General features: G+C 42.1%; 1 protein-coding gene across 1 annotated transcript in view; it reads right to left on the reverse strand.

Moving 5' to 3' along the window:
• LRRK2 (leucine rich repeat kinase 2) overlaps positions 1 to 25,753 on the reverse strand; it is a 170,821-nt gene that overhangs the window by 4,888 nt on the left and 140,180 nt on the right. The window contains exons 47-52 of the mRNA XM_075274148.1: positions 8,156 to 8,228; positions 6,000 to 6,184; positions 3,512 to 3,664; positions 2,492 to 2,697; positions 2,220 to 2,279; positions 1,515 to 1,645 (exon numbers count right to left, since the gene is read on the reverse strand). Coding sequence (XP_075130249.1) covers positions 1,524 to 1,645; positions 2,220 to 2,279; positions 2,492 to 2,697; positions 3,512 to 3,664; positions 6,000 to 6,184; positions 8,156 to 8,228 — 799 coding nt within the window. The 3' untranslated portion in view covers positions 1,515 to 1,523. The remainder of the gene's footprint in view (positions 1 to 1,514; positions 1,646 to 2,219; positions 2,280 to 2,491; positions 2,698 to 3,511; positions 3,665 to 5,999; positions 6,185 to 8,155; positions 8,229 to 25,753) is intronic.

A 25,753-nucleotide genomic window follows, 5' to 3' on the forward strand; every position in this document is an offset into this window, starting at 1 on the left:
TCTTTGCTGACACAAGCTGGGCACAACATATCAGGCATTGAAATGGTGTATCTCTGGAAAAATTGCAAATTTCACTTTTCATGATCAGCTGCGCATTCTTTTCTGGAGATTAAATGAATGCAACAAGCAAGGGTTAAAATCCTAGCTACCCCACTTTATAAATCCCTTCAGTGGTGTAGTTTCCAAAATGGGGTCACATTCCACTTTACTGCAACTCAGGGGCTTTGCAAAAATGGCATGCTGTCTAAAAACCAAAATAGTGCTCCTTCCGTTCTGTGCCCAAACAGCAGTTCATACCCACATGTGAAATTAAGTACATTATCCTGTGTACAACAGTGTCATACATGTGGGAATCAACTGCCGTTTGGGCAGACAGCAGGATGCAGATGTGATAAAGCGCTATGCGCTTTTGGAGCACAAATTTAGATTGTTTAGACCCTATAATTGCCGCTACAATTTCATGTTTACTGGAACCTCTAGGGCTCTGCAAAAACAAAAAGGCGTCCAGAAAGTCTCTCTAAATCTATGTTCCGAAAGCCAAGAAGGGCAGTGCTCCTTCCCTTCTGAGCCCTACTATATGCCTAAGCAGCAGTTTACACCCACATATATAACCGTGCATGTCTCTGATGACACAAAGTGGGCAGAATGTATTGGGCCCCGACACTGCATATGTTTTTTTATTTCAATTTTCACTTTGTGTATTAATTTTTGGAAAGCACTTTTAGGCTCAAAATGATAATGCCCCTTGAGAAATTCTTGAGGGGTGTGATTTCTAAAATGGGGTCACTTTTCAGGGGTTTCCATGTACTGGTACTTTAGGGGCTCTGCAAATGCAACATAGCACCTGAAAATTATTCCCGCAAAATCTGCCCTCTAAAAGCCAAATAATGCTCTTTCCATTCTGAACCCTGCCATGTACTCATACGGCAGTTCACAACCACATATCGGGTATTGTTCAGGAGCAATTATTTAACAACCTCTGGGTGCTTTTTCTCTTTTAACCCCTTTTGAAAATGAAAACTTTGGGGATAAAGTGACATTTTATTAAACTTTCATTTACATATCCCAATGTTAATATAATCTGTCAAATGGCTGTGAGGTGAAAATGCTCACTATGCCCCTTGATGAATTTCCTATCTCAGCAAATTATCCCCTGTCCTGTAGGGAATAGGCTGGAGATTAGTGAAGGTCCGACTGCTGGAACCTTCGTCAATCACAAGAGCAGGGGTGTTTTTCTCCCTTGACTGAACAGAGCAGTGGTCGGAAAGGTAATCCCCCACTTCAATTATATGAAATTCAGCACTCAGCTATCTCTAGTGGTCCCATTAAAATGAAAGTGGAGGTGAGTCTTTCCAACAGTCACTTCATTCAAAAACTCAGGAGAAAAAAAAAAAAAAACATCCATTTTTGTAATCAGTTGGTGTCCTTATAGCTGAAACCCCTGTCCTCTAGATAGGGAAAAAGTATCTTGGTGGGAAAACACCTTTAACATATATTTTTCTATAACAACTTACTTTTGTTTTTCAGTCTAGTGATAATCCCCTTGCCTTCTCTGCCAGCTCTTTTCTTATTTCATTATGGTTTTTAAGGTTTTGGACCTCATGTGGAAGGTTCATATCCCACACAGAGAGAAATGACTGTATTTCTAAAATACAATGTTTAAATGATAAAAATGTTAAAACAACCATATAAAACCACAAATTATGTAAGAGCAATCAATTTTCAGTGTATAGCCTGCATATAAAATATCCGATATAAAGACTAAACCTATGAGCATAAACAAATTGAAAAGTCACAAAGAATGTTTCTGGATTGACCTATGTTCAACGTGATGAATATGTTTTTGTTTTACTTTTCAAAATCTGTTTATTATGAAGTTGAAACAGAACAAAACCTGTATTAATAAATATACAGCCTCATGAACACGGCCTCAAAACACCAAGTGTGTAGGACAAGGTTCTTTTGATAGAAGAGACTACAGCTCTGTTCCGAGGATTATAGAGCAGATCCTGTCCTGCTCAGTGGCATTGACATCAATGGTGGATGGGAGACACTTGGAGGTCATACAAATGTACTGTATTTCACTTTGAATTTCAGTCTATCCTTGGCTTGCACACTTGGTTGTGCGCATGTATCCTAGATAAAAGTTATCTGAGCAGGACACAAAACTAAGGAAAAAGGATGCAATGTTTCACAAATTCACCAAATCAAACGTTTACCTTTCTGTGGTGTGCAACGGCATCCTAAAACAAGCACAACATTCTTTAAATTTCCTTTGTCTAAAAGAAAAAAGAAAAAAAAAGTGTGTCAAAAACAATAAAAGGCCTGTTACCTTCCATAACAATTCACATGAAAAGCTAGTAAATTATAAAATCACATCTACAGCTTGGAAGAAATATTCTGTATGTTTCCATGATTACTCTTTGTAGTTTTGGGGGAAGATAACACATGCCATGAAATATAAAATATGGTCGATATAGTATCCAGTTACCTAGTTGAGAAGGAGCCATGCAACGAATAGAGTCACAAAAACTAGAGATTATTCTTATTGGTCGTCGAGTTGATAAGTCAACAAGCAAGATATGTCCTCCTCCTGTTCCCACCCATAGAGCTGTATTTTTCTGTAAAAACAAGGCTTTGACTCGTGCAGTATATGAATCTTCTTTTTTTACTCTCCTCTGCTTCACAATTTCTTCTCTAAAAGGTATAAAATATGTATGTGGTGGGTAAAAGCTATTTTGCAATACAAAACTAATTTTCACATTTTGATATACAGTATATCACGGATAGTAAGAGGGACACAACAACTAATATACATGTGTCAGAGAGAATAGGTTCCCAGAGCAAAACATAAACATCAACTACAGCTAAAAAATGGAAACTCCTATCAACACAAATGTTTAATGCAATGGGAGCTTTCACAAATAAATAAATAGCCCTAATCCCTGATGGTTAATAAATGAAGGTGACAGCAAAAAAAAAAAATCACAGAGGCAAAAGGGCATTTTCATTCCATGGAAGATAAACCAAAAGACCTACAGACAACCTCCATTATCACTGATTATTGCCTAATCAGAAGAAAACGGGATAACTCCACTCAAGCAACAATAAAATGTGGTGTCTATAGGTGCTGGCTAAATATTTATACTATTATGTAAAGAGCGCACTAATGTTCCATAAACCCAGGTTCCTACATTTTTTATATGGCTCAAAGTCCAATATGCTACATTATCAGGTTCCTGACTACTCTTTTGAAAATCACTATAAATCTATAAATATTTTGACATTGACAATTACATATGGCTAATTTAAAACTGAATTTATTGTATCATAACAGGACATGGTAAACTAGTGACCCTTATCACAAAAAACAACTTTCTTTTCTTCTGACCCCACCACCCTACAGTAATACCCCAGGTCTTTAGAACAACTACAGTATAAGGTGTTGCAAGTAACAACATCTACTCCTACCCCTAAACATACCAAAAATGAAAAAGTAGCTGTTATTTACTTTAAGAACTGGGCACAGTCAAGCACTTCACATAGTTTTTCTGTCTTTTTATCCCAAATTTCCACATATGGGCTGTATTTTTTTGCCACATAGATGTATTTGTCAACAGCAACAGAAGTGATATTTGAATCTCCCATTGATCCATGTGAAAATCTAGAAATAAAACAATATACGCTTTAGATAAAGCAGTGTAAGAAAAACATGATGGATGGAACAAGAACTTAATGGGGTTGTTATGGATATTTATCCCTATCCACACGACAGATGATAAGTGTCCAATCAATGCGGGAATGTAATCAGGAGGCCTCCATATGAATAGAACGCCAGTGCGCTTGCGTGAGCGGCGCTCTCTGGGGCCAGCAGGACTGTAGTCTTCAGCTGCTCCAGCAACCCCCTACAAGTGAATGGAGCACCAGTCACTGAAGTGCACCAGCTCTCCTTTCACAAGGAGGCATTAGGGGGACATTTGTTCCTCTGTCCTTCTGATCACTAGGAGACTCCGGCGATTATAACCCCAGCAATCAAACACTTAGGAGATACACACTCCTAAAACTTTTAAGTGGATTATGCCAGGTGAAAGAAAAGTTATATATGTGGGCATAAACTGCACATTTGGGCACAAAACAGGGCTTGGAAGAGATTTAGAGGGACAAGTTTTTGGACGCTATGTTGCTCTGGCAGAGCCAGGAGCTGTCACAAAGTGAACTTCCCCAAGAAATTACTCCATTTTGTAAAGTATTCCCCTCAATGTTTGTTGCATTAATTTAGTTTCCATAAAAATTTAGTTTATGTCAGCAGAGATACACGCTCCAAAATCTGGTAAGCGGGTTGTCCTGGGTAAACCAGAATTTGGAGTGTTCGTCTCTGACACAAGCTGGGCATAACATATTGAACACTCAAAATTTCAATTTTACTTTTCACTGTCAGCTCCACATTCATTTAAGGAACATAATTTATGCAACACGTGGGAGGTAAAGATGCCTACTACACCCGGCCTAGATAGATTTCTTGTGCGGTGTAGTTTCCAAAATGGGGTCACGTGACAGGGAATTCCACTTTACTGGCATATCAGGGGATCTGCAAAAGTGGCATGGCATCCAAAAACCAAATAGTCTAAATCCACTTGACATTAAGTGGGTTATCCTGGGTACAACAGTGACATACATGTGGGCATAAACTGCCGTTTTGGTATACGGTAGGGTGCAGAAGAGAGGGAGCACCGTGACTTTTGAATTGCATATTTAGAAGTTTGGTATTTGGACATGTATGTTATAATTGCAGAGGCCCTGAATTAACAAGAAAGTGGAATCATTTAGAAAGTGACCCCATTTTTAAAACTGCACCCCTAAAAAATGTATCAAGAGGTATAGTCAGCATAAGTTTTTTGAGATATGAATGCATAGTGGATGGCAAAAAGTGAATATTTAAGCCAGTGATGGTTAATCTTTTAAGCATGGTGTGTCAAAATGTTTAAAAAAGCCTAGCTGAACTCGAGTGGTGTGTCATATCTAGAAATATCCATAATTTTGTGATATTTGTAGCTCTAGTAAAAAAAATTAAAAAAAAAGTTAGATTTTTTATACACTGTGTGTATATATATATATATATATATATATATATATATATATATATTATATTTATTTCTGGCCCATCACACAGTATGGGACCCCCTTTTCTGGCCCTTCACACCGTATGGGACCCCCTTTTTCTGGCTCTTCACACTGTAAATATAAATATATAAACCCCTTTTTTTTAGCCCATACACGGTGACCTCCTGTTATCTCCCTACCCCCGCACAGAATAGTGACCAATACTTTTTCCTTACCTGTCCACACTCCAGACCTGGACACCCTCCGCTGCTGCCTTCAGGGTGCGCTGTTGTCGACGCTGAAGAACGCTGGGACGCTGTATGTAGCATCGCGGCATTCTTCAGCAATGTGACGCCAGTGTAGCGCTGCCTAAAGGAGGTAGTAGAGGGCAGGCAAGACAGGAGTGTGGACAGGTGAGTAAAAAGTATTGTCAGTTGCTTATTGCAATAGCACAGTAAGTAGGTGCCGATGCGTGTCACCCAAAATGTCTTGGCGTATCACCTGTGACAAGTGTCACATACGTTCACCATCACTGATTTAAGATGTGCAGAGTACACTAGATTCTCTGCAAGAAAAGCTAGCAATGATTCACCAAAAACTGGGTGCATTTTTATTAATTAAGTAACTAACACTAAACGAATGTGTATTTTAGCTATGCCATCATTCAGAGTCAACATATTAATTAAAATGTTATTGTACGGAGCCAACAAGAAACTTGTTCCTCCTCACACAGCTTGGGCAAAGAGATGGAAATCTGAATCAGTATAAAGTCAACAGAGAACAGCAAATGTGAATTTCTCTATTATACATAAGCAGGTTACCTGAAAGAAAAGGAATACAAGTTTAAAAGAAGTATAAGAAAAAAAAAATATGAAATTGGACATAGATTTTAAACTCACGGCATAGCATTTTTTGTTTCAATAGTCTTTTGAATTGAAAAATCATTGGAAAGGAATAAGATTTTTGTTCCACAAAATGCCCAGACAGCAGTCTTTTCAGAGGAATATGTTGATTCACACAAGCACATTACTGGTGTGCTGATATCTCCCACATTAAGCATCTTCATAGGAGTAACATTACTGAACTAGGATAAAAGAAAAACAATATAAAGCTCTTCCTCAAACACAAGGCATACTGTGAAATATGGAATATTTCAAAGGACAAAAAAGGAATAGGTCAGTTTCAGGAGTGCACCTCTAATGAGGCGAAGTGAGGTGGCTATCTATGACTGTTAGGGGGGTGTAAACATGCCGCTACACCCTGGAACAGAGCTGTCTAATTCCAGCTCTATTCACTAAGGTGTTTTGGCTGCTGCAATCAGCTGATCAGTGGGGGGCTACATGTCAGACCTCCACCGATTGAATATTGAAGATCTATTCTACAAATGTGAAACCAAGAGCAATAACCCTTTAAGTGAAAAATATGGCTTATTTTATAGTGAGCCTAGTGCACACTTGCATATTAGGGTAATGTTATGATTTTAGGTGAGAATCGAAGAACAAGAGTCTGTTTTAGTGTTTCAACTCCAGAAAGCAATGCAGTCAGCAGTATTTTGATGTACAATAACACTGGTTAGTTCTATAGACCGAACACTGCCTTCCATAAGTGCTAACCTCTATTCTACCTAATGGTTGGTAGATTTGTTGCTGCTGCCCTCTTCCATTATCCAATTGGTCCTGCTCATAACATCTATCTTTTAGCACTACATAACAGAGAGAGCAAATGACAGAAGGTGTGCATAATAATAATAATAATAATAATAATAGTAAGTTACAACTACATGGAAATCGTAGTATTAGACAAAAAGTGGAGGTGCCTTAAAGCGACAATCCAGCATATTTTTAAAGCAACACAAAGTAGTCAATGAAGTCAATTCAGAATCTGCTATTGTGATGCTGTTAGATATGTCTGGTAGCACTGGAAATAGATGTTTTCTGTTTTTGCAAAAACACTACAAAATTCATAATACTCTATAACTTTCAGCCCCTTAGACTGTGAGGATGATTTCACTATAGGTTCTGAAAGTTGCACTAAATTCTGCTGATAAAACTGAGTAAGACAATGGAGGCATGGTGAACTGACTGTGAGGGACAATTCTAAGTAGTATGTAACAGGGGGAGTTGTAGGAAGCATTTCAACAACTGATTGTAACAGTGATGAGTGACAGGTTTCCAGGCTGGTTCTAACCCTAGGTCAAGTGATAGGAACCAGCACCTGGCCTCTGAGTCACTCCATCTCCTCCCTCCTCTCCCCTGTTCACTGCTAATAACCTGTATTATGGGGCTGGCTTAACTATTATACTCATGTACTCAACCAGCTCTCACAGTACAGGACAAAACAGGGGGTGGGACTTTGAATTTGTGGTCACATGGTAGCTCTTAATAGCATCTGCAGGCAGTAGAAAGAGACCTGCTTAAAGGGGCTCTATCACTGGGAAAAGTCATTTTTAACTAATCACATCCTTGCATAGCCTTTAGAAAGTCTATTCCACACCTACCTTTAGTATGTAGATTGCCTCAGTGGTTTCTGAATAAGTCCGTTTTTATTCATATGCTAATTAGACTGTTGCACGATACATCGTGCACTCCTCTCCTGTTGTTTCCTATGGGAGACTGCTGCTGCTGCTGCTGATGAATCAGCTTCCTGTTTGCCTCACACACATAGGAGATAATAGAAGAGAGGAGGCTGCTGGGAACTTCCTGAGCTGGCTGGAAGCTCATTAGCATATTAATAAAAACGTACTTATTCAGAAACCACTGAGGCAATTTACATACTAAAGGTAAGTGTGAAATATCATTTCTAAAGCCTATGCAAGCATGTGTTTAGATAAAAATGACTTTTCCCAGTGATAGAGCCCCTTAAAACAGCAATCCAAACTTGAAAAAAGAGGACACATCGTGATCATGTGACTTATTGAAGAAGATGAAAGTAGGATAAAGAAAGACACTGTGATTAGACAACTATGACTACTGAGGGGATGGTCTTTAAGACAAAATAAGTCACAGGAGTGTCCTTTTAATAGATTGTTGGGTAATTCTAAAACTTTACTACTAACCTTTATTGTATTAGCTTCAAAAATTGCAATGTGGCCATTGGCTGTACCAACCAGGAGAAAATATTTCTTCTGACTAAAATGAAAAAAATACAGTGTATTTGTAGTTTGCAAAGGCAATATAAATGACTTGTTCCAGAAAATTAATTTACATGACAGATACCCACCTCAACTAGTTAAAAAAACAAACAACCTTATGCCGTTACAGTGGCATTTATCTGCTATCGACTGCCACTAAGAGAAATGTATAGTGTTGTAACTATTATATATAATACTGAAAAATCCTGTCCTATCCTATCCTACTAATATCATAAATGTGAAAGTTTGTATGTTTGTATGTTTGTTAGTCAATCACGCAAAAACGGCTGAACAGATTTGAATTAAATTCGGCACACAGACTGTAATCTCGATTAAAATATAGGCTACTTTTTATCCCAGTAAATGACCTGGCTTCATGACTGTTATGAATTTTTGTTCACATACTATATTACAATGTTCTTATCTCACCTTCTGAGAAAGCCAGAGCTGTTATCTCTCTGTGTAAACATACACTAACCCTCAGTGTACATACATTAGCATATTATCTGATCTGCTCCAGGCACTGCAGACAAACTGACATGGGCAAACACCTTTAATCCAAATTGGCAGTTTGCCAACTTTCAACTTGCCTGGAAAAAGAAAATATAATTTGTCGCAAAGAACGACAACTATGAAGAAAGCCAGAAGTCACAAGAAGCCAGGAGGATCATCAACACCAACAACACACATTATATGGCATCCCAGCGAGCTGCTGAGATGCCGGAACAATCACGGGCACAGCACGAGGAACGAGTTCAGTGGCAGGCCAGCTTGACAGCTACAGAAAAGCTGGAGCAGGCGGATCATCAACACCAACAACACACTGATTATATGACATTCCACAGAGGTGCTGAGATGCCGGGAACAATCACAGGCACAGTGCAAGGAACAAGTTTAGCGGCAGGACAGCTTGAGAGCTGCCAAAACGCCGGAGCATGACGATCTTCAATGCCAACAACACGCTCATTATATGGCTTCCCAGCAAGCTGCTGAGATACTGGAATCAATCACGGCCACAGTGCGATGAACAAGTTCAGCAGCATGCCAGCTTGACAGCTGTCGAAACGACGCAGCAGGCGGATCATCAACACCAACAACATTCTCGTTATATGGCGTCCCAGCGAGCTGCTGAGATGCTGGAACAATCACAGGCACGGTGTGAAGGACAAGGTCAGCAGCAGGACAGCTTGTGAGCTGCCAAAATGCCGGAGCAGGCAAACCATCGATGGCAGCAATTTGCTGAATATAGGCGGATCATCAACGCCAACAACCCGCAGACCACGTCGCGGGCAGAAGCTAGCATATTCATATTTGATACATATACATGTGCTGTAAATGTATACACACATACTGTATACTGATACATGTTGACAACTAAACTTTCCAATGCAGTTGGAGCTGTGGGTTCCCACGAAAACTGAATGAATGTACACAAAGTATATACTTTCAGCATATGCCAAATGTATGCACTTTTTGGGTATGCTGGTCCAGTGTGTAATGCCAGTAGGATGGTACACAATTGCTCAGGATACTAATTAGCTGCATCAGTTTGCTGTCAAATTGTAGGCTTGTAAATAAAGTATAAAAAAAATAAACATAAAACCAGACATTAAGGTTTTATATCACCTAGAATAGTGTTTTTGAACTAGTAGTATCTCATTATAGTTTATAGCAAGAACTGTTTTTTTTAAATGGTGTGAAACCTGAGATACAACTTTTTGCAGTGATCCCAACCCCCCACCTCTGGCAATTGCTATATGCCATATTCACCTGTATTTTTCATAATTCCTGTGCCAGTAGTGAGTACTCCATGTTTCTGACTATTACTATTAAGGGGATGGCAGAAACTGAGTCATGGTTTGGCCAGTGCATAGACCACTCCAATCACACCAGATTCTGGAGAATGTGCCGGCCTTAAGTAGAGCACAGTACAGAGAGTTTATATAGGAATGAAACTGCATGCAGATAAACTGTGCATACTAAAAGCAAGTTAATAAATATTGCTTTGACATTAGACTGCTGTAGGATTTGCTGTACTATGTAGTTGAAAAGCAAATTATCCCACAAGAACTAGAAAACTAGAACTGCTTCAGGCTGCTGTTACCAGAGGGATTCCAGATTGGTCCTCTGGTGGACCCAAGCATGAAAAGGGGCCTGGTGGCACAACAGAAGCCTTTTCAGAGGAGGCGAGTTAAAATAAACATTTATACTCAACTCTCCTGGGCGTCCAGCGGTATTTTCCTCTGGGCTGCGGCTGACGTCATGTGACTCTGAGGTCATCTCTCAAGCCTGTGATTGGGCCACAGCTGGATGACAAAAGGATGCCCAGGAGAGGTGAGGAAAAGAGTATAACTGTGGTATTTTTCCTCCCCTTCTCTGGGCCTGTACTTATTATAATCTGGGGCCTGAGGAGTCTGAGTATTATAATAGCACAAAATGAACTGGAGGGCCAAACCACATGAGTATTCATCAAAAGGAATTTTGAGCGGTTGCCTGAATTCTGGGGAGTATATTATACTTGTGGGGTCACTATGGAGTATTATACTGGGAGGAGGGCTCTGTGGGTAGATTATTATACTGTATGGGGCCACTGTGGAGCATTATACTGGGGGGCACTGTGGAGAGCCTATTACACTGTGTGGTGGAACTGTAGAGAATTATAATGAGTGGAAGCTTGCTCTGGGGAGCATATTATACCATGAGCGGCCTCTGTGGAGCATTATACTTTATGGAGACTCTGGGTAGCAGACATTCCCTTTAAAGCGCTACTGAAAGGAAATAGAATTTCTCCGTGTATAATTAAATCCTGCTAACACCATGTCATGGTCAGACCACAGGCAGTGGATATGGTGGGCATATAACATATGAGGGAGAGATGCAGTATTGGTAAGGACCCAATCTATAAGGATATAATGCTGGTGGGTAGAAGACAAGCAGGTATAACCCCCTAGGGGGGCTGTTGTGTTCCCTTCAGGTGTCCGCTAGTAAGCACTGTTGTAAAAGGGCATGAATCGTGCATTATGTACATGTGCATCTAATAGGTACAGTGTTGAAGTGATCCAACTTTCCATTAAAACACACAATTCAAATCACCACTCCAGATTAATACTTTATATTGCTTGGTCTCCAAGAGGGAACGCACAGTTACAAAAACTGAATGTAGTCTTCTGTTGGGGAATAGGTGTTAAGGAGGCAAATATGCTTAGCATACAATAAACCTTCTAAAATAAGGTGCCTCCCTGTCCTCATCTATGTCTTGGTTTAGCAAAACAAAAGGCAAGAGTCCCGATTTAGGGTCACCACTCCCCAGGGTTTGGAGTTGAATGACACGCTTTAAAATTTGGAATAATTGCTATATAACATTTTAGGATAGGAGGAAGGAGTGAAACAACTCTCCTGCAAATATATGATATTGGGGTGGAAATTTATGCAATTTAGGAAAGCCTTCTTTCATTTTATGGTGGAATTAAATCCCCTAACATTATGGGACAAGACTCTACACATGGTGGGGATGGGGAGGTAGCTGATGGGCACCCCTTAAATAAGTCCCAATCTGAGTTCACTGTAAAGAGAAGCCCATCTTGGATACAGGTGAGAAAGAATGAGTTTCAGCCATACAACAATAACAAAAAAGGAACTATAAAAAAACAAAATTCAACATAATGAGAGTACCAGGAGTGCTGATACACTATTTGAAAACCAGAATGAGCTTAGATCTAGGGAAAATAGCCCTACCATAGGCTGGGGAATCATTCCCCTGGCAGTGCTGTAGGATACGTGGCAGAGACATGTACCTCTAATCCACTGCTCAGCCTTGAGGTATAAAGTGCAAATCTCCCTATATTATAAAAATGAATTTCTGTCTGTCTGTCTGTCTGTCTGTGCTCTAATGCGAACCAAACGACTGGACCGATCTTCACCAAATTTGGTACAGAGATACTTCAGGTATCCGGGAAGGTTTAAGACGAGACTCCAACTTACTCGGACGTACCGTTGCTGAGATACAGCATTCCAAACACAGTGCCCCCCCCCCCCCTTAGTCAATACAAACCTGCAAGTCTTTCACTCATATTCCAACTGCAATACACACGGTCACTCCACATGCACAATACAACACTGATATCCAAACTGAGATACACGCATCAGAGGATTAGATACACAGATCAGCACACAGTATCACACGCCAGAGGATTAGATACACACGTCTGCACACAGTCCCACAAACCAGAGGATTACATACGCGCTTCTGCACACAGTTCCACACACTGAAGGATTTGATACGTGTGTCTGCACACAGTTCCACATGCCGAAGGATTAGATACACGCATCTGCACAAAGTACCACACCCCGGGGGATTGGATACATGCGTCTGCACACAGTACCACATGCCAAAGGATTGGATACACGCATCTGCACACAGTTCCACGCACCAGAGCATAAGATTTGCACATCTGCACACAGTACCACATGTCGTCGGATTAGATACGCGCGTCTACACACAGTTCCACACTCCAGAGGATTAGATACGCGCGTCTGCAGACAGTTGTACACGCCATAGGATTAGATACACGTGTCTACACACAGTTCCACACACCAGAGCATAAGATATGCACATCTGCACACAGTACCACATGCCGCAGGATTAGATATGTGTGTCTACACACAGTTCCCCACGCCGTAGGATTAGATACGCGCCTCTTCACACAATACCACACAGGGGAGGATTAGATACGTGTGTCTGCACACAGTACCACACTTTGGATTAGATACATGCCTCTGCACACAGTACCACAAGTCAGAGAATTAGATGTGCGTCTCAGCACACAGTACCACACGGGGGAGGATTAGATACGCTCATCTGCACATAGTACCACATGCCAGAGGATTAGATATGCGCATCTGCACACAGTACCACACAGGAGAGGATTAGATACGCACATCTGCACACAGTACCACATGCCAGAGGATTAGATACACACATCTGCACACAGTACCACACGTCAGAGGATTAGATACGCGCGTCTGCACACAGTACCACATGCCGTAGGATTAGATACGCGCATCTACACACAGTTCCACACGCAATAGGATTAGATACACGCCTCTTCACACAATACCACACAGGGGAGGATTAGATACGTGTGTCTGCACACAGTACCACACTTTGGAGGATTAGATACATGCCTCTGCACACAGTACCACAAGCCAGAGAATTAGATACGCGTCTCAGCACACAGTACCACACAGGGAGGATTAGATACGTGCGTCTGCACACAGTACCCCACGCCAGAGGATTAGATATACGCGTCTGCACACAGTAACACATGCCGTAGGATTAGATACGCGCGTCTACACACAGTTCCACATGCTGCAGGATTAGATACGTGCCTCTTAACACAATACCACACAGGTGAGGATTAGATACATGTGTCTGCACACAGTACCACAAGCCAGAGAATTAGATACGTGTCTAAGCACACAGTACAACACGAGGAGGATTAGATACGCGCGTCTGCACAAAGTACCACATGCCTCAGGATTAGATATGTGCCTCTTCACACAATACCACACAGGGGAGGATTAGATACGTGTGTCTGCACACAGTACCACACTTTGGAGGATTAGATATATGCCTCTGCACACAGTACCACAAGCCAGAGAATTAGATACGCATCTCAGCACTCAGTACCACACGCCAGAGGATTAGATACGCGCATCTGCACACAGAACAACATGCCGTAGGATTAGATACACGCGTCTACATACAGTTACACACGCCGTAGGGTTAGATACGCGCCTTTTCACACAATACCACACAAGGGAGGATTAGATACGCACATCTGCACACAGTTCCACACACCAGAGGATTAGATAAGCACGTCTGCACACAGTACTACATGCCGTAGGATTAGATACATGCGTCTGCTTACAGTTTCACATGCCAGACGATGAGATACGCACGTCTTCACACAGTTGTACACGCTATAGGATTAGATATATGCGTCTGCATACAGTACCACATGCTGTAGGATTAGATACGCGTGTCTACACACAGTTCCACACGCCGTAGGATTAGATACGCGCCTCTTCACACAGTACCACACTTTGGAGGATTAGATACATGCCTCTGCACACAGTACCACATGCCAGATAATTAGATATGCGTCTCAGCACACAGTACCACACTGGGGAGGATTAGATACGCACATCTGCACAAAGTACCTCACGCCAGAGGATTAGATACACCTGTCTGCACACGGTACCACAACGCCAGAAGATTAGATACGCGCATCTGCACATAGTACCACATGCCGTAAGATTAGATATGCACGTCTGCACACAGTTTCACTTACCGGAGGATTAGATACGTGCCTCTTCACACAATGCCACACAGGGGAGGATTAGATACACACATTTGCACACAGTACCACACGCCAGAGGATTAGATATGTGCATCTGCAAACAGTACCACACCAACCAGGATTAGATACTTGAGTCTAAACACAGTACTACACGGGGAAGGATTAGATACAGCTTTATCCAGGTATCCATAACAACTGATCATAGGTTTTTCACTGATATCCAAAATGAGATACACATAATCACATGACGCTTATGGACATACACACAAACCACATACAAAATACACCAGTGCAAAATTGGACATTTCTTATGGGGCCACTACACAAACATAAAATGTAATATACCCGTGCGAAGCCGGGTCCTCCCTCTAGTAACAAATATAATAATAATGGGTGACAGTTGGGTAGTATTGCTCCCACGGGTGAAAAGATATGTTCACAGTGTGGTTAAAAATATAAAAAGAAAAAAATATGACCCATATGGGTGCTGGAGTAGAAACTGGGAATATTATGGTAGATAGGTCCATCAAATTACAGAAAGCCCATAGTAGGGACTCAGTAGGGTTAAGATGTCAAATATATTTGTGTTGCAGGCCCAGTCCAATCATATGTGGTTGAAGGAGGTCTAGTGGTATTCGAAATCCACTGTGGTGAGGTAGAATGTTGTTGCACGGGAAGAGTAGAATCATAGGAAATACCTTCCTGACGGAAGACATCTTTGGCTTCCTGAAGGGTCTTCACTGATTAGGAATGATTACGGGAATATTGTCACTCCTTAGGGAGAGACCACCATGTAGGTGTGTGGAGTCTTATAAAGCCATTTTCGCTCCACTGTGGGGGATTGTGGGAAGAATATGCAAATGTGTTTCCCAGGATGTAAATAGGAAATACTGCCTCAGTATGCTGCCCTCTATTGGAAGCCGCTCCCTTGAAAATCATGCCCGACTTTCAAGGGAGCTGCTTCCAATAGAGGGAAGCATACTGAGGCAGTGTTTCCTATTTACATCCTGGGATACACATTTGCACATTGATTAGGAATAAGCACTGAGTGAAAAATTATGCTGAAGGGAAAACCCCATCAGTACTTAGTTCCAGCTTTTTGCAAGGCCAAAGTTATGGGTCTGAATGTTTGCCTCTATTCTAGTGTAGAAGCAGAAGTCAGCATAAATCTGAACAATATGGGGTATGTCTGATAGCTCTGCTAATTTACGAATAGCAGAAAGGATCTCTGGAATTTATCATGGCTCTATGTATACAGTCAAATTGGAGGAGCTCTAAAGCCATGTTAAGTGCCAAAAAGTTGAGTGACCAATGCAATCAGTGTAGTAAATATTTCAGGAAGACCCTTGATTCTAAAGTTAGCTCATCTGGACTTGTTCTCATGGTTACATAGTAGATGAGGTTGGATAAAGACATTAGTCCATCAAGTCCAACCTATAACCCTACAATCCCCTACAGTGTTGATCCAGGGGAAGGCAAAAAAACCCATGAGGCTCGTGCCAATTGCCCTATTTCAGGGGAAAAAATTCCTTCCCGACTCCAAATCTGGCAGTCAGTATAAAAACCCTGGATCAACGTGTCCTTAAAATCTAGAGACCATAACCCATTATATTTTTCTCTTCAAGAAAGGCATCCAGGCCCACTTTGAACTTGTTCAGTGAATCCGCCATCACCACTTCCTGGGGCAGAGAATTCCAGAGCCTCGTTGTTCTTACTGTGATGGTAATGGTGCTCCATTTTAATCTCAAGAAGGTCTAGGTGGCTAGAGAGGTCATGGAGTTCTTGACGATCTGCCTTTACTGCATTCACTAATTTATCTGCCTTATTCTCTCAACATCAGAGATCCATTTGTTTAGTTCATGAAACTGGTGGGAAACCTTCATCAGGGCCTGGAAAAGCTCTTTACAAAATATCTTGTGGATTCATGCTAACTGCATTGTGAGAAGTCCAGGGATCAAGCTTGTGTGTCTCCTTCCATGCAGGAGGTCTGGCTCGTTTTGGCTGGTATACTCAGCACCATGTTATATTGAGGTACTGATCGAAAGATAGCTGAGATAGATAGAGATGGACTCTGTGAATGAGCTCCAGAATGATTCTTTCCGTACTTAAGCATATTTCCCTCACTGCAGAAATGGTATAGTTCTCGTGTGCTGGATACCAGTGATAAAGAAGATTGAAAGGAGCTGTGGTTAACACGGAATTCACATCACATGCAACCTCTGTCATACCTCTGTGCATACTACGCTTAACTTTTTTCTTTTTTTTTAGTATCTATTGTAAAATACCTAGGCATAACCTGGACCTTTTAGGCCTTCTAGCATACTTGTTTGCCATTTTCTGCAAGACTACCTTAGTTAGAATTTTGAAACTCTAGATGTTCCTCAAGTTTGTTGTTGGCAAGTTCCAGTTGTTTATATAGTTTTATGTGATAGGCATTTTGGGATAACAATGCTTTTTTGGAAAATCACATATTTACATAACACAGGCCTTTTAGGCCCGTATTCTGTTTATCATATACTCATCAGTTTATGTGTCACAAGTTACTGTGTTGTTATAATTAGTTATAATTAGTTATAGTAATTAGGGTTGCTGGGGAGGGGAGTAGATCATGCTTGTTTGTAGAAAGACCTTTGATAATGTCCATGTGATCTTGGGAGGGAGACTGACTCCTCCTTCCCAATGTTACATAGCCCTGACATCATCGCAGGTCGTTGTTTTTTCCTTTTAGTTTACTTACATCTAAGTCAACAATAGCACATTCTTCAACCAATATTCACGTGTGCAGCACTCTGCTTAGCTTGCAGATGGGTGCGCTTATTCCACCGGTGGCGACCGGAACCCACCAATTTAAATAGAACCTTGTTTTAAAGGATGGACAGCACTCCAGAGCTTGCTAAGGGAAGACATACATCTCCTCCATCCTTGGGTTCTCTACCAGGATCAGTTCTCCTTGGCCCCATGAGAAATATATTTGTGCTAGATATGTGGCAGCCATCGCGCCTTCTTACTCAGATTCTAAATGCCCGAGGAAGGGCTCTTGCAGCCCGAAATGTTGCTCTCAACTCTTTGCTCTTACAATATCTACACCCTGTATATGGTATAAAGGATCCCACTCAAGGCAAATTGATTTTCCTTACAATTGCGTTTATTTACAAAAGAGTGTATACTGCTTGGTGCAAAACCGGCCTTCATCAGACTCTACAAAATACATAGAAAATAAAATAACAAAACAAAGTGAGTGAGTATCCCACCACAGCAATTCTGTGTATACATTCTTGACAAGTGCGCACAAATTGGACTATATACAATATATATAATAACATCATCACGTTTTATGTTGATCTCGGAAAGTAGATAAAGCTCCATATAATACAGGGATGAAGTATTCCTGTGGCGTACATGCTGTGCAAAATAGAATACAAAGGTATTGTTTCGGCGACTCATCGTGTAGGTCCTTGGTCTCTAGTAGTGGTAGATTAGGATGTAAAGTAACATACTGAGAGCTAATTCCACCGTCACAACAAGAGAGTATATAGAGTCCATATTGTGAAGTATTATTCCTCTAAGCACCCCTATAAGGCATAAGTGAAGATAGGGAGATAATTAGGAATAGATAAATGAGCATACCAGTAGTTTGTCGTATGATAAATGCTGGACAAGGTAGATGTCCAAAAGAAGGTATTAGAACCTGATGGACAAAAGGATAAAGTATTTCATTTGTACTACTTGTGGCTATAGGATCCAGTATGTAATGTTGCAAATTGCTCACCTTCAGGATTAACAGTAACTGTCAGGCAGTTGTGTCTAGATGTCAAGAGAATGCAGCTGACGTGAGTAGTGGCTATTTAAATGCTATGAGAAATGGTAAAAAAGCATAATGAGTAGGGCATTCAGGGCAAGGTGTCTTATGTGTATCTTTATATCTATAGGCATCCATACCATATATGCACAAAATGAAGCAGTGTTACCTTAGAGGATGAGGCCCACTAGCTATGGGTGGCAAGGCATGGATGATGCAAGTTGCCAAAGTCAAGGATCTGTGGATAACATGGCCATAATAAATAAAACGTGGGTGCCAAATGGGGAACAAGGTGTAGGGGGACCCCAGTGACATACCTGGTGAAATCGTTGGCTGCACGTCCTATCTCATTGGTGGTGTGGCAGGGACTAGGCCCGGCGCGCGCTTTAAGCCGCCACCGAGCCGCTCCGACGATGACGTCACGACGCACGAACGCCGCGCGTCATGACGTCCGCCGGAGCCGGGACACGCCCCCTTACTGAGACGGGAGCTGTGTCCGCGGCGAAATCAAGCGATCACGTGGGTAATCACAGACGTTCCTGGAAACACCCAGAAGGGGTACATTCCCCTGTCTGGGTTGTCTCCAGTGCTCTAATATCCTTAAAGGAGACAAAATCTACCACCCTCTTTCGGGCCGCATCTTCCTTTCACCTGGTTTTTTCACTTGTGAATCAACACATGTCGTATACTTAATCAAATGTCCGTGCGGTCTCGCATACGTTGGGGAGACCACCCAGCGTGTGCGAGACCGCATACGGCAACATAAATCGAATATCCGGTGCCAATTAACGCACCTGCCAATCCCAGTACATTTCATTGACCAGGGCCACAACATCGCTCAGTTGAGGTTCCAGGTCCTGGAACAGGTGGAATCCCCTAAAAGAGGAGGTGATAGAGTGCGCCTTCTGAAAAGAAGGGAGGCGTTTTGGATTTATACCCTTCAAACCATGGAACCCCTAGGACTGAATAGGGAATACGACATATCAGCCTTCTTGTAATGTTAGATGTGATTACTAAAATACTTCTCACTCTATTTCAGAACCGCCGCTAGACAACCATTTGCTCAGAATTTGTGACATCGTGACACAGGTATCCTTGGTCCACGCTACATTGGTATTGCAATTGTCAGCAATACTGGATTTTTCTGATCTTTCTTTCCTTTGTCTTCCTATCTTGCTCTATTGACAGAATTCTCCCCTCCACTAACATTATTCTCCATGCTAGTTATACAATTCTCCATCTCACTTCATTTACATAATTCTTCTTTCATTTTATTTCCTTTTCATTTCTATTTTATTTCATTTTTATTTTGATTTTTCTTTTGTATCTTATTTCATTTTATTTATTTCCCATTATTTTTTCTCCCTATTGTCCACCTTACTGCCGACACACATATAACACATATCCATTCCATCCAGAATGGGCCTACTACCAGCCCCTATCTGTTCTCTTTACACAGGCAGGACTGGCTTCATAGCTTCAGTCCGCTGTGCTCACCTCCCACAGGCATCCTGGGTTTCCCGGGCAACAAGCGTCACGTGGGTGCATTACCCACATGATCGCTTGATTTCGCCGTGGACACAGCTCTCGTCTCAGTAAGGGGGCGTGTCCCGGCTCCGGCGGACGTCATGACGCGCGGCGTTCGTGCGTCGTGACGTCATCGTTGGAGCGGCTCGGCGCGGCTTAAAGCGCGCGTCGGGCCTAGTCCCTGCCACACCACCAATGAGATAGGACGTGCAGCCAACGATTTCACCAGGTATGTCACTGGGGTCCCCCTACACCTTGTTCCCCATTTGGCACCCACGTTTTATTTATTATGGCCATGTTATCCACAGATCCTTGACTTTGGCAACTTGCATCACCCATGCCTTGCCACCTATAGCTAGTGGGCCTCATCCTCTAAGGTAACACTGCTTCATTTTGTGCATATATGGTATGGATGCCTATAGATATAAAGATACACATAAGACACCTTGCCCTGAATGCCCTACTCATTATGCTTTTTTACCATTTCTCATAGCATTTAAATAGCCACTACTCACGTCAGCTGCATTCTCTTGACATCTAGACACAACTGCCTGACAGTTACTGTTAATCCTGAAGGTGAGCAATTTGCAACATTACATACTGGATCCTATAGCCACAAGTAGTACAAATGAAATACTTTATCCTTTTGTCCATCAGGTTCTAATACCTTCTTTTGGACATCTACCTTGTCCAGCATTTATCATACGACAAACTACTGGTATGCTCATTTATCTATTCCTAATTATCTCCCTATCTTCACTTATGCCTTATAGGGGTGCTTAGAGGAATAATACTTCACAATATGGACTCTATATACTCTCTTGTTGTGACGGTGGAATTAGCTCTCAGTATGTTACTTTACATCCTAATCTACCACTACTAGAGACCAAGGACCTACACGATGAGTCGCCGAAACAATACCTTTGTATTCTATTTTGCACAGCATATACGCCACAGGAATACTTCATCCCTGTATTGTATGGAGCTTTATCTACTTTCCGAGATCAACATAAAACGTGATGATGTTATTATATATATTGTATATAGTCCAATTTGTGCGCACTTGTCAAGAATGTATACACAGAATTGCTGTGGTGGGATACTCACTCACTTCGTTTTGTTTTTTTATTTTCTATGTATTTTGTAGAGTCTGATGAAGGCCGGTTAGGCCGAAAACGTTCATTTTGCACCAAGCAGTATACACTCTTTTGTAAATAAACGCAATTGTAAGGAAAATCAATTTGCCTTGAGTGGGATCCTTTATACAATAGAGTACAGATTGGGACCCTATCCCACCACGAATCCACCCAAATTCATCACACCTTCTGGTTTTACACCCTGTATATGATAGATTAGCCTAATATGGACTAAAATAAAACTAACAAACAAGCTCAACTACCTGGATTTCATTCTTCAACCAAGGGTTTGACTGGCCAAGAGACTGAAGAAATCATTTTTGAAAGTGATGATGAAAGTGAACTTTCTTTGTCTGATGAAGACTACCTGCCACCAGCTAATCACTCTGCTTCCTCATCCAGTGAAGAAGAAGTGGTTCCAGTAGAATTGATAAATAGAACATCCAAAACTAATGTATTTAGGGATAGTACTCCTTCAGCACTTGGACGTACTTCATTACATAATATTCTGAGAATATTATGGAAAATTGTACAACTTATAGAACTTATACAAACAATAACGTTTGTCTCTCAATATTGGTCCAACGGTGGATAACCTCTTTAACCCCTTCCCGACATGCGCCGTAATAGTACGGCGCGTGTCGGGTCTGTAACTATGGCCACCGCCCGGGAGCCGGGCGGCCGTCATAGCCGCCGGGTGTCTACTGCTTTAAGCAGTAGACAACCGGCTCTCATGCCTCCGATCGGTCCCCGGACCGATCGGAGGCATTAACCCCTCCGGCGCTGCTGTCAAAGGCGCCGGAGGCGCCATCTTCCCGGCGGCGCATGGGCGCCGCCATTTTGGCAGGGATCGCCGGCTCCTGGAGCATGCTCCAGGGCCGACCCCCCGTTGCCATGACAGCCGGGAGCCTTGTTAAGGGCTCCCAGCCAGTCTGCAAATTCTCTCTTTTGCAGGCTGGTGTATACAGCCTGCAAAAGAGATGATGATTTTTTGCAATGCATTGCAATGCATTAGCATTGTAATGCATTGCATTAGTGATCAGACCCCCTGGGGTTCAACACCCCTAGGGGGTCTAATAAATGCAAAAAAAAAATAAAAAAAAAAGTTAAAAAAAATATAAAAAAATATAAAAAGTATTAAAAGTTCAAATCACCCCCCTTTCCCTAGAACAAATATAAAAGTAGTTAAAAACTGTGAAATATATACATGTTAGGTATCCCCGAGTCCGAAATCGCCCGCTCTACAAATCTATAAAAATATTTTTCCTGTTCGGTAAACGCCGTAGCAGGAAAAATAGTCAAAAGTGCCAAACCGCCGTTTTTTCACTGTTTTAATTCTGATAAAAATTTGAATAAAAAGTGATCAAAGCAATAACATTTCCCGAAAATGGTAGAACTAAAAAGTACACCTGGCCCCGCAAAAAAAGACGCCCTATGCATCCCCGTACACCTATGTATAAAAAAGTTACGGCCGTCGGAATATGGCGACTTTTAGAAAAAAAAAATTTTAACACCGTTTTGGAATTTTTTTTAGGGGTCAAAATGTAAATAAAACCATATAAATTTGGTATCACTGGAACCGTACCGAAACACAGAATACAGGGGACATGTCATTTTGGCTGCACAGTGAACGCCGTAAAACCAAAGCCCGTAAGAAAGTCGCAGAAATGCATTTTTTCTTCAAATCCACCCCATTCTGAATTTTTTTCCTGCTTCCCAGTACATTATATAGAATAATTAATGGAGGCATCATGAAGAAAAAATTGTCCCGCAAAAATTAAGACCTCATATGACTCTGGGAGCGGAGAAATAAAAAAGTTATGGGGTTTAGAAGGAGGGGAGTCAAAAACGAAAAACGAAAATCAAAAAATGCCATCGGCGGGAAGGGGTTAATACAGAGAAAACAACGTGTAAAGCATGCACACCAGTTTTTTTTCGTGCAAATTACACCAACATTCTGGTGTATATTTATTAATTTATCTGTTCCTGGGTGTGTTCACTAACACTGAGTGGTGATCTGCTCATAACACTAGGCTTATAATACTAAATGGGTGAATCTCCAGACCCAACAGCATCGCCAGGCTTGCTTGCTGTGCTATAGGATTAAATAAATAAATAAATCACACCAGTGATATTTTCTTGTAGTGGTTTTATCATCCTGTCCCTGCTGTTATGGCTCTACATGCATGGGTATGTTGTTGGTTTGGCTGTAAAGCAACTATATAAGTATATCTCTCTATATTATAAAAATGAGTTTGTCTATCTGTCTGTCTGTTTGTTCTTTATTGCAAACCAAACAACTGGACCAATCTTCCCCAAATTTGGTACAGAGATACTTCAGGTATCCGGGAAGCATTAAGACGAGACTTCAACTCGCTCGGACATATTGTTGCTGAGATACAGAATTCCCAAAACAATGCCCCCCCCCCTCTTAGCCAACACAAACCTGCAAGTCTTTCACTCATATTACAACTGCAATACACACGGTCACTCCACATGCACAATACAACACTGATACTGAGATACACACATCAGAGGATTAGATACACAGATCAGCACACAGTATCACACGCCAGAGGATTACATACACGCGTCTGCACACAGTCCCCACACACCAGAGGATTAACTACGCACTTCTGCACACAGTTCCACACACTGAAGGATTAGATACGTGCGTCTGCACACGGTTCCACATGCCGAAAGATTAGATACACGCATCTGCACACAGTACCACACGCCGGGGGATTGGATACATGCGTCTGCACACAGTACCACATGCCAAAGGATTGGATACACGCATCTGCACACAGTTCCACACACCAAAGCATAAGATATGCACACCTGTACACAGTACTACATGCCGTAGGATTAGATACAGCTACAAACAGTTCCACACTCCATAGGATTAGATACATGCATCTGCACACAGTTCCACATGCCGAAGGATTAGATACATGCATTTACACACAGTACCACACGCCGGAGGATTAGATACGCATGTCTACACACAGTACCACACGACCAAGGCTTAGATATGCGCGTTTACACACAGTACCATACACCGGAGGATTAGATACACGCGTCAGCACACAGTTCCACATGGGGAGGACTGGATACATGCATATGTACACATCACTACATGCCAGAGGATTAGAAACGCGCGTCTGCACACAGTTCCACATGCCATAGGATTAGATACGGGCGACTGCACACAGTTCCACACACCAGAGGAATAGATACGTACGTCTGCACACAGTACCACACGCCAGGGGATTGGATACATGCCACTGCACACAATACTACATGGTTGAGGATTAGATACATGCCTCTGCACACAGTACCACATGCCAGAGAATTAGATACACATCTCAGCACACAGTACCACACACCAGAGGATTAGATATGTGCGTCTTCACACAGTTCTCCATGCCAGAGGATTAGATACACGCGTCTGTACACAGTACCACATACCATAGGATTAGATACGCGCGTCTACACACAGTTCCACATGCCGTAGGATTAGATATGTGCCTCTTCACACAGAACCACACAGGGGAGGATTAGATACGTGCGTCTGCACACAGTACCACACGACCGAGGATTAGATATTCACGTCTGCACACAGTTCCACATGCTGTAGGATTAGATACGCGTATCTGCACATAGTACCACACAGGAGAGGATTAGATATGCACATCTGCACACAGTTCAACACGCCGGAGGATTCGATATGCATTTCTAAACACAGTACCACATGGGGGAGGATTATATACGCACATCTGCACACAGTATGACACGCCAGGGGATTGGATACGTGCGTCTGCACACAGTACCACACAACCAAGGATTATATACGTGTGTCTTCACACAATAACACACACCAGAGGATTAGATACGCGCATCTGCACACATTTCTACACACCATAGGATTAGATACGTACGTCTGCACACAGTATCACATGCTACCACACAGGGGAGGATTAGATACCTGCATCTGCACACAGTACCACACGACCGAGGATTAGATATGTGCGTCTGCACACAGTTCCACACGCTGAAGGATTAGATACGCATGTCTGCACATAGTACCACACACCAGAGGATTGAATATGCACGTCTGCACACAGTTCCACACGCTAGAGGACTAGAAACGCACGTCTGCACACAGTACCACATGCCGTAGGATTAGATACGTGCGTCTGCACACATTACCACACTCCGGGGGATTGGATACATGCGTCTTCACACAATGCCACACACCGGAGGATTAGATACACGCCACTGCACACAATACCACACGGGGGAGGATTAGATACGTGCCTCTCCACAAAGTACCACACGCCAGAGGATTAGAAATGTGCCTCTCCACACAATAGCACATGCCGGAGGATTAGATACGTACCACTGCACACAATATCACATGGGTGAGATTAGATACATGCGTCTGCACACAGTACCAAACATTGGAGGATTAGATACATGCCTCTGCACACAGTACCACACGCCAGAGGATTAGATATGCACGTCTTCAGACAGTACCACACGCCAGAGGATTAGATACGTGCATCTACACACAGTTCCCCATGCCGGAGAATTAGATATATGCCTTTTCACACAATACCACACAGGGAGGATTAGATACATGCCTCTGCACACAGTACAAGCCATAGGATTAGATACATGCCTCAGCACACAGTAC

The sequence above is a fragment of the Leptodactylus fuscus genome, chromosome 5 (assembly GCF_031893055.1).
Source record: "Leptodactylus fuscus isolate aLepFus1 chromosome 5, aLepFus1.hap2, whole genome shotgun sequence".
In the NCBI taxonomy this organism is placed as follows: domain Eukaryota; kingdom Metazoa; phylum Chordata; class Amphibia; order Anura; family Leptodactylidae; genus Leptodactylus; species Leptodactylus fuscus.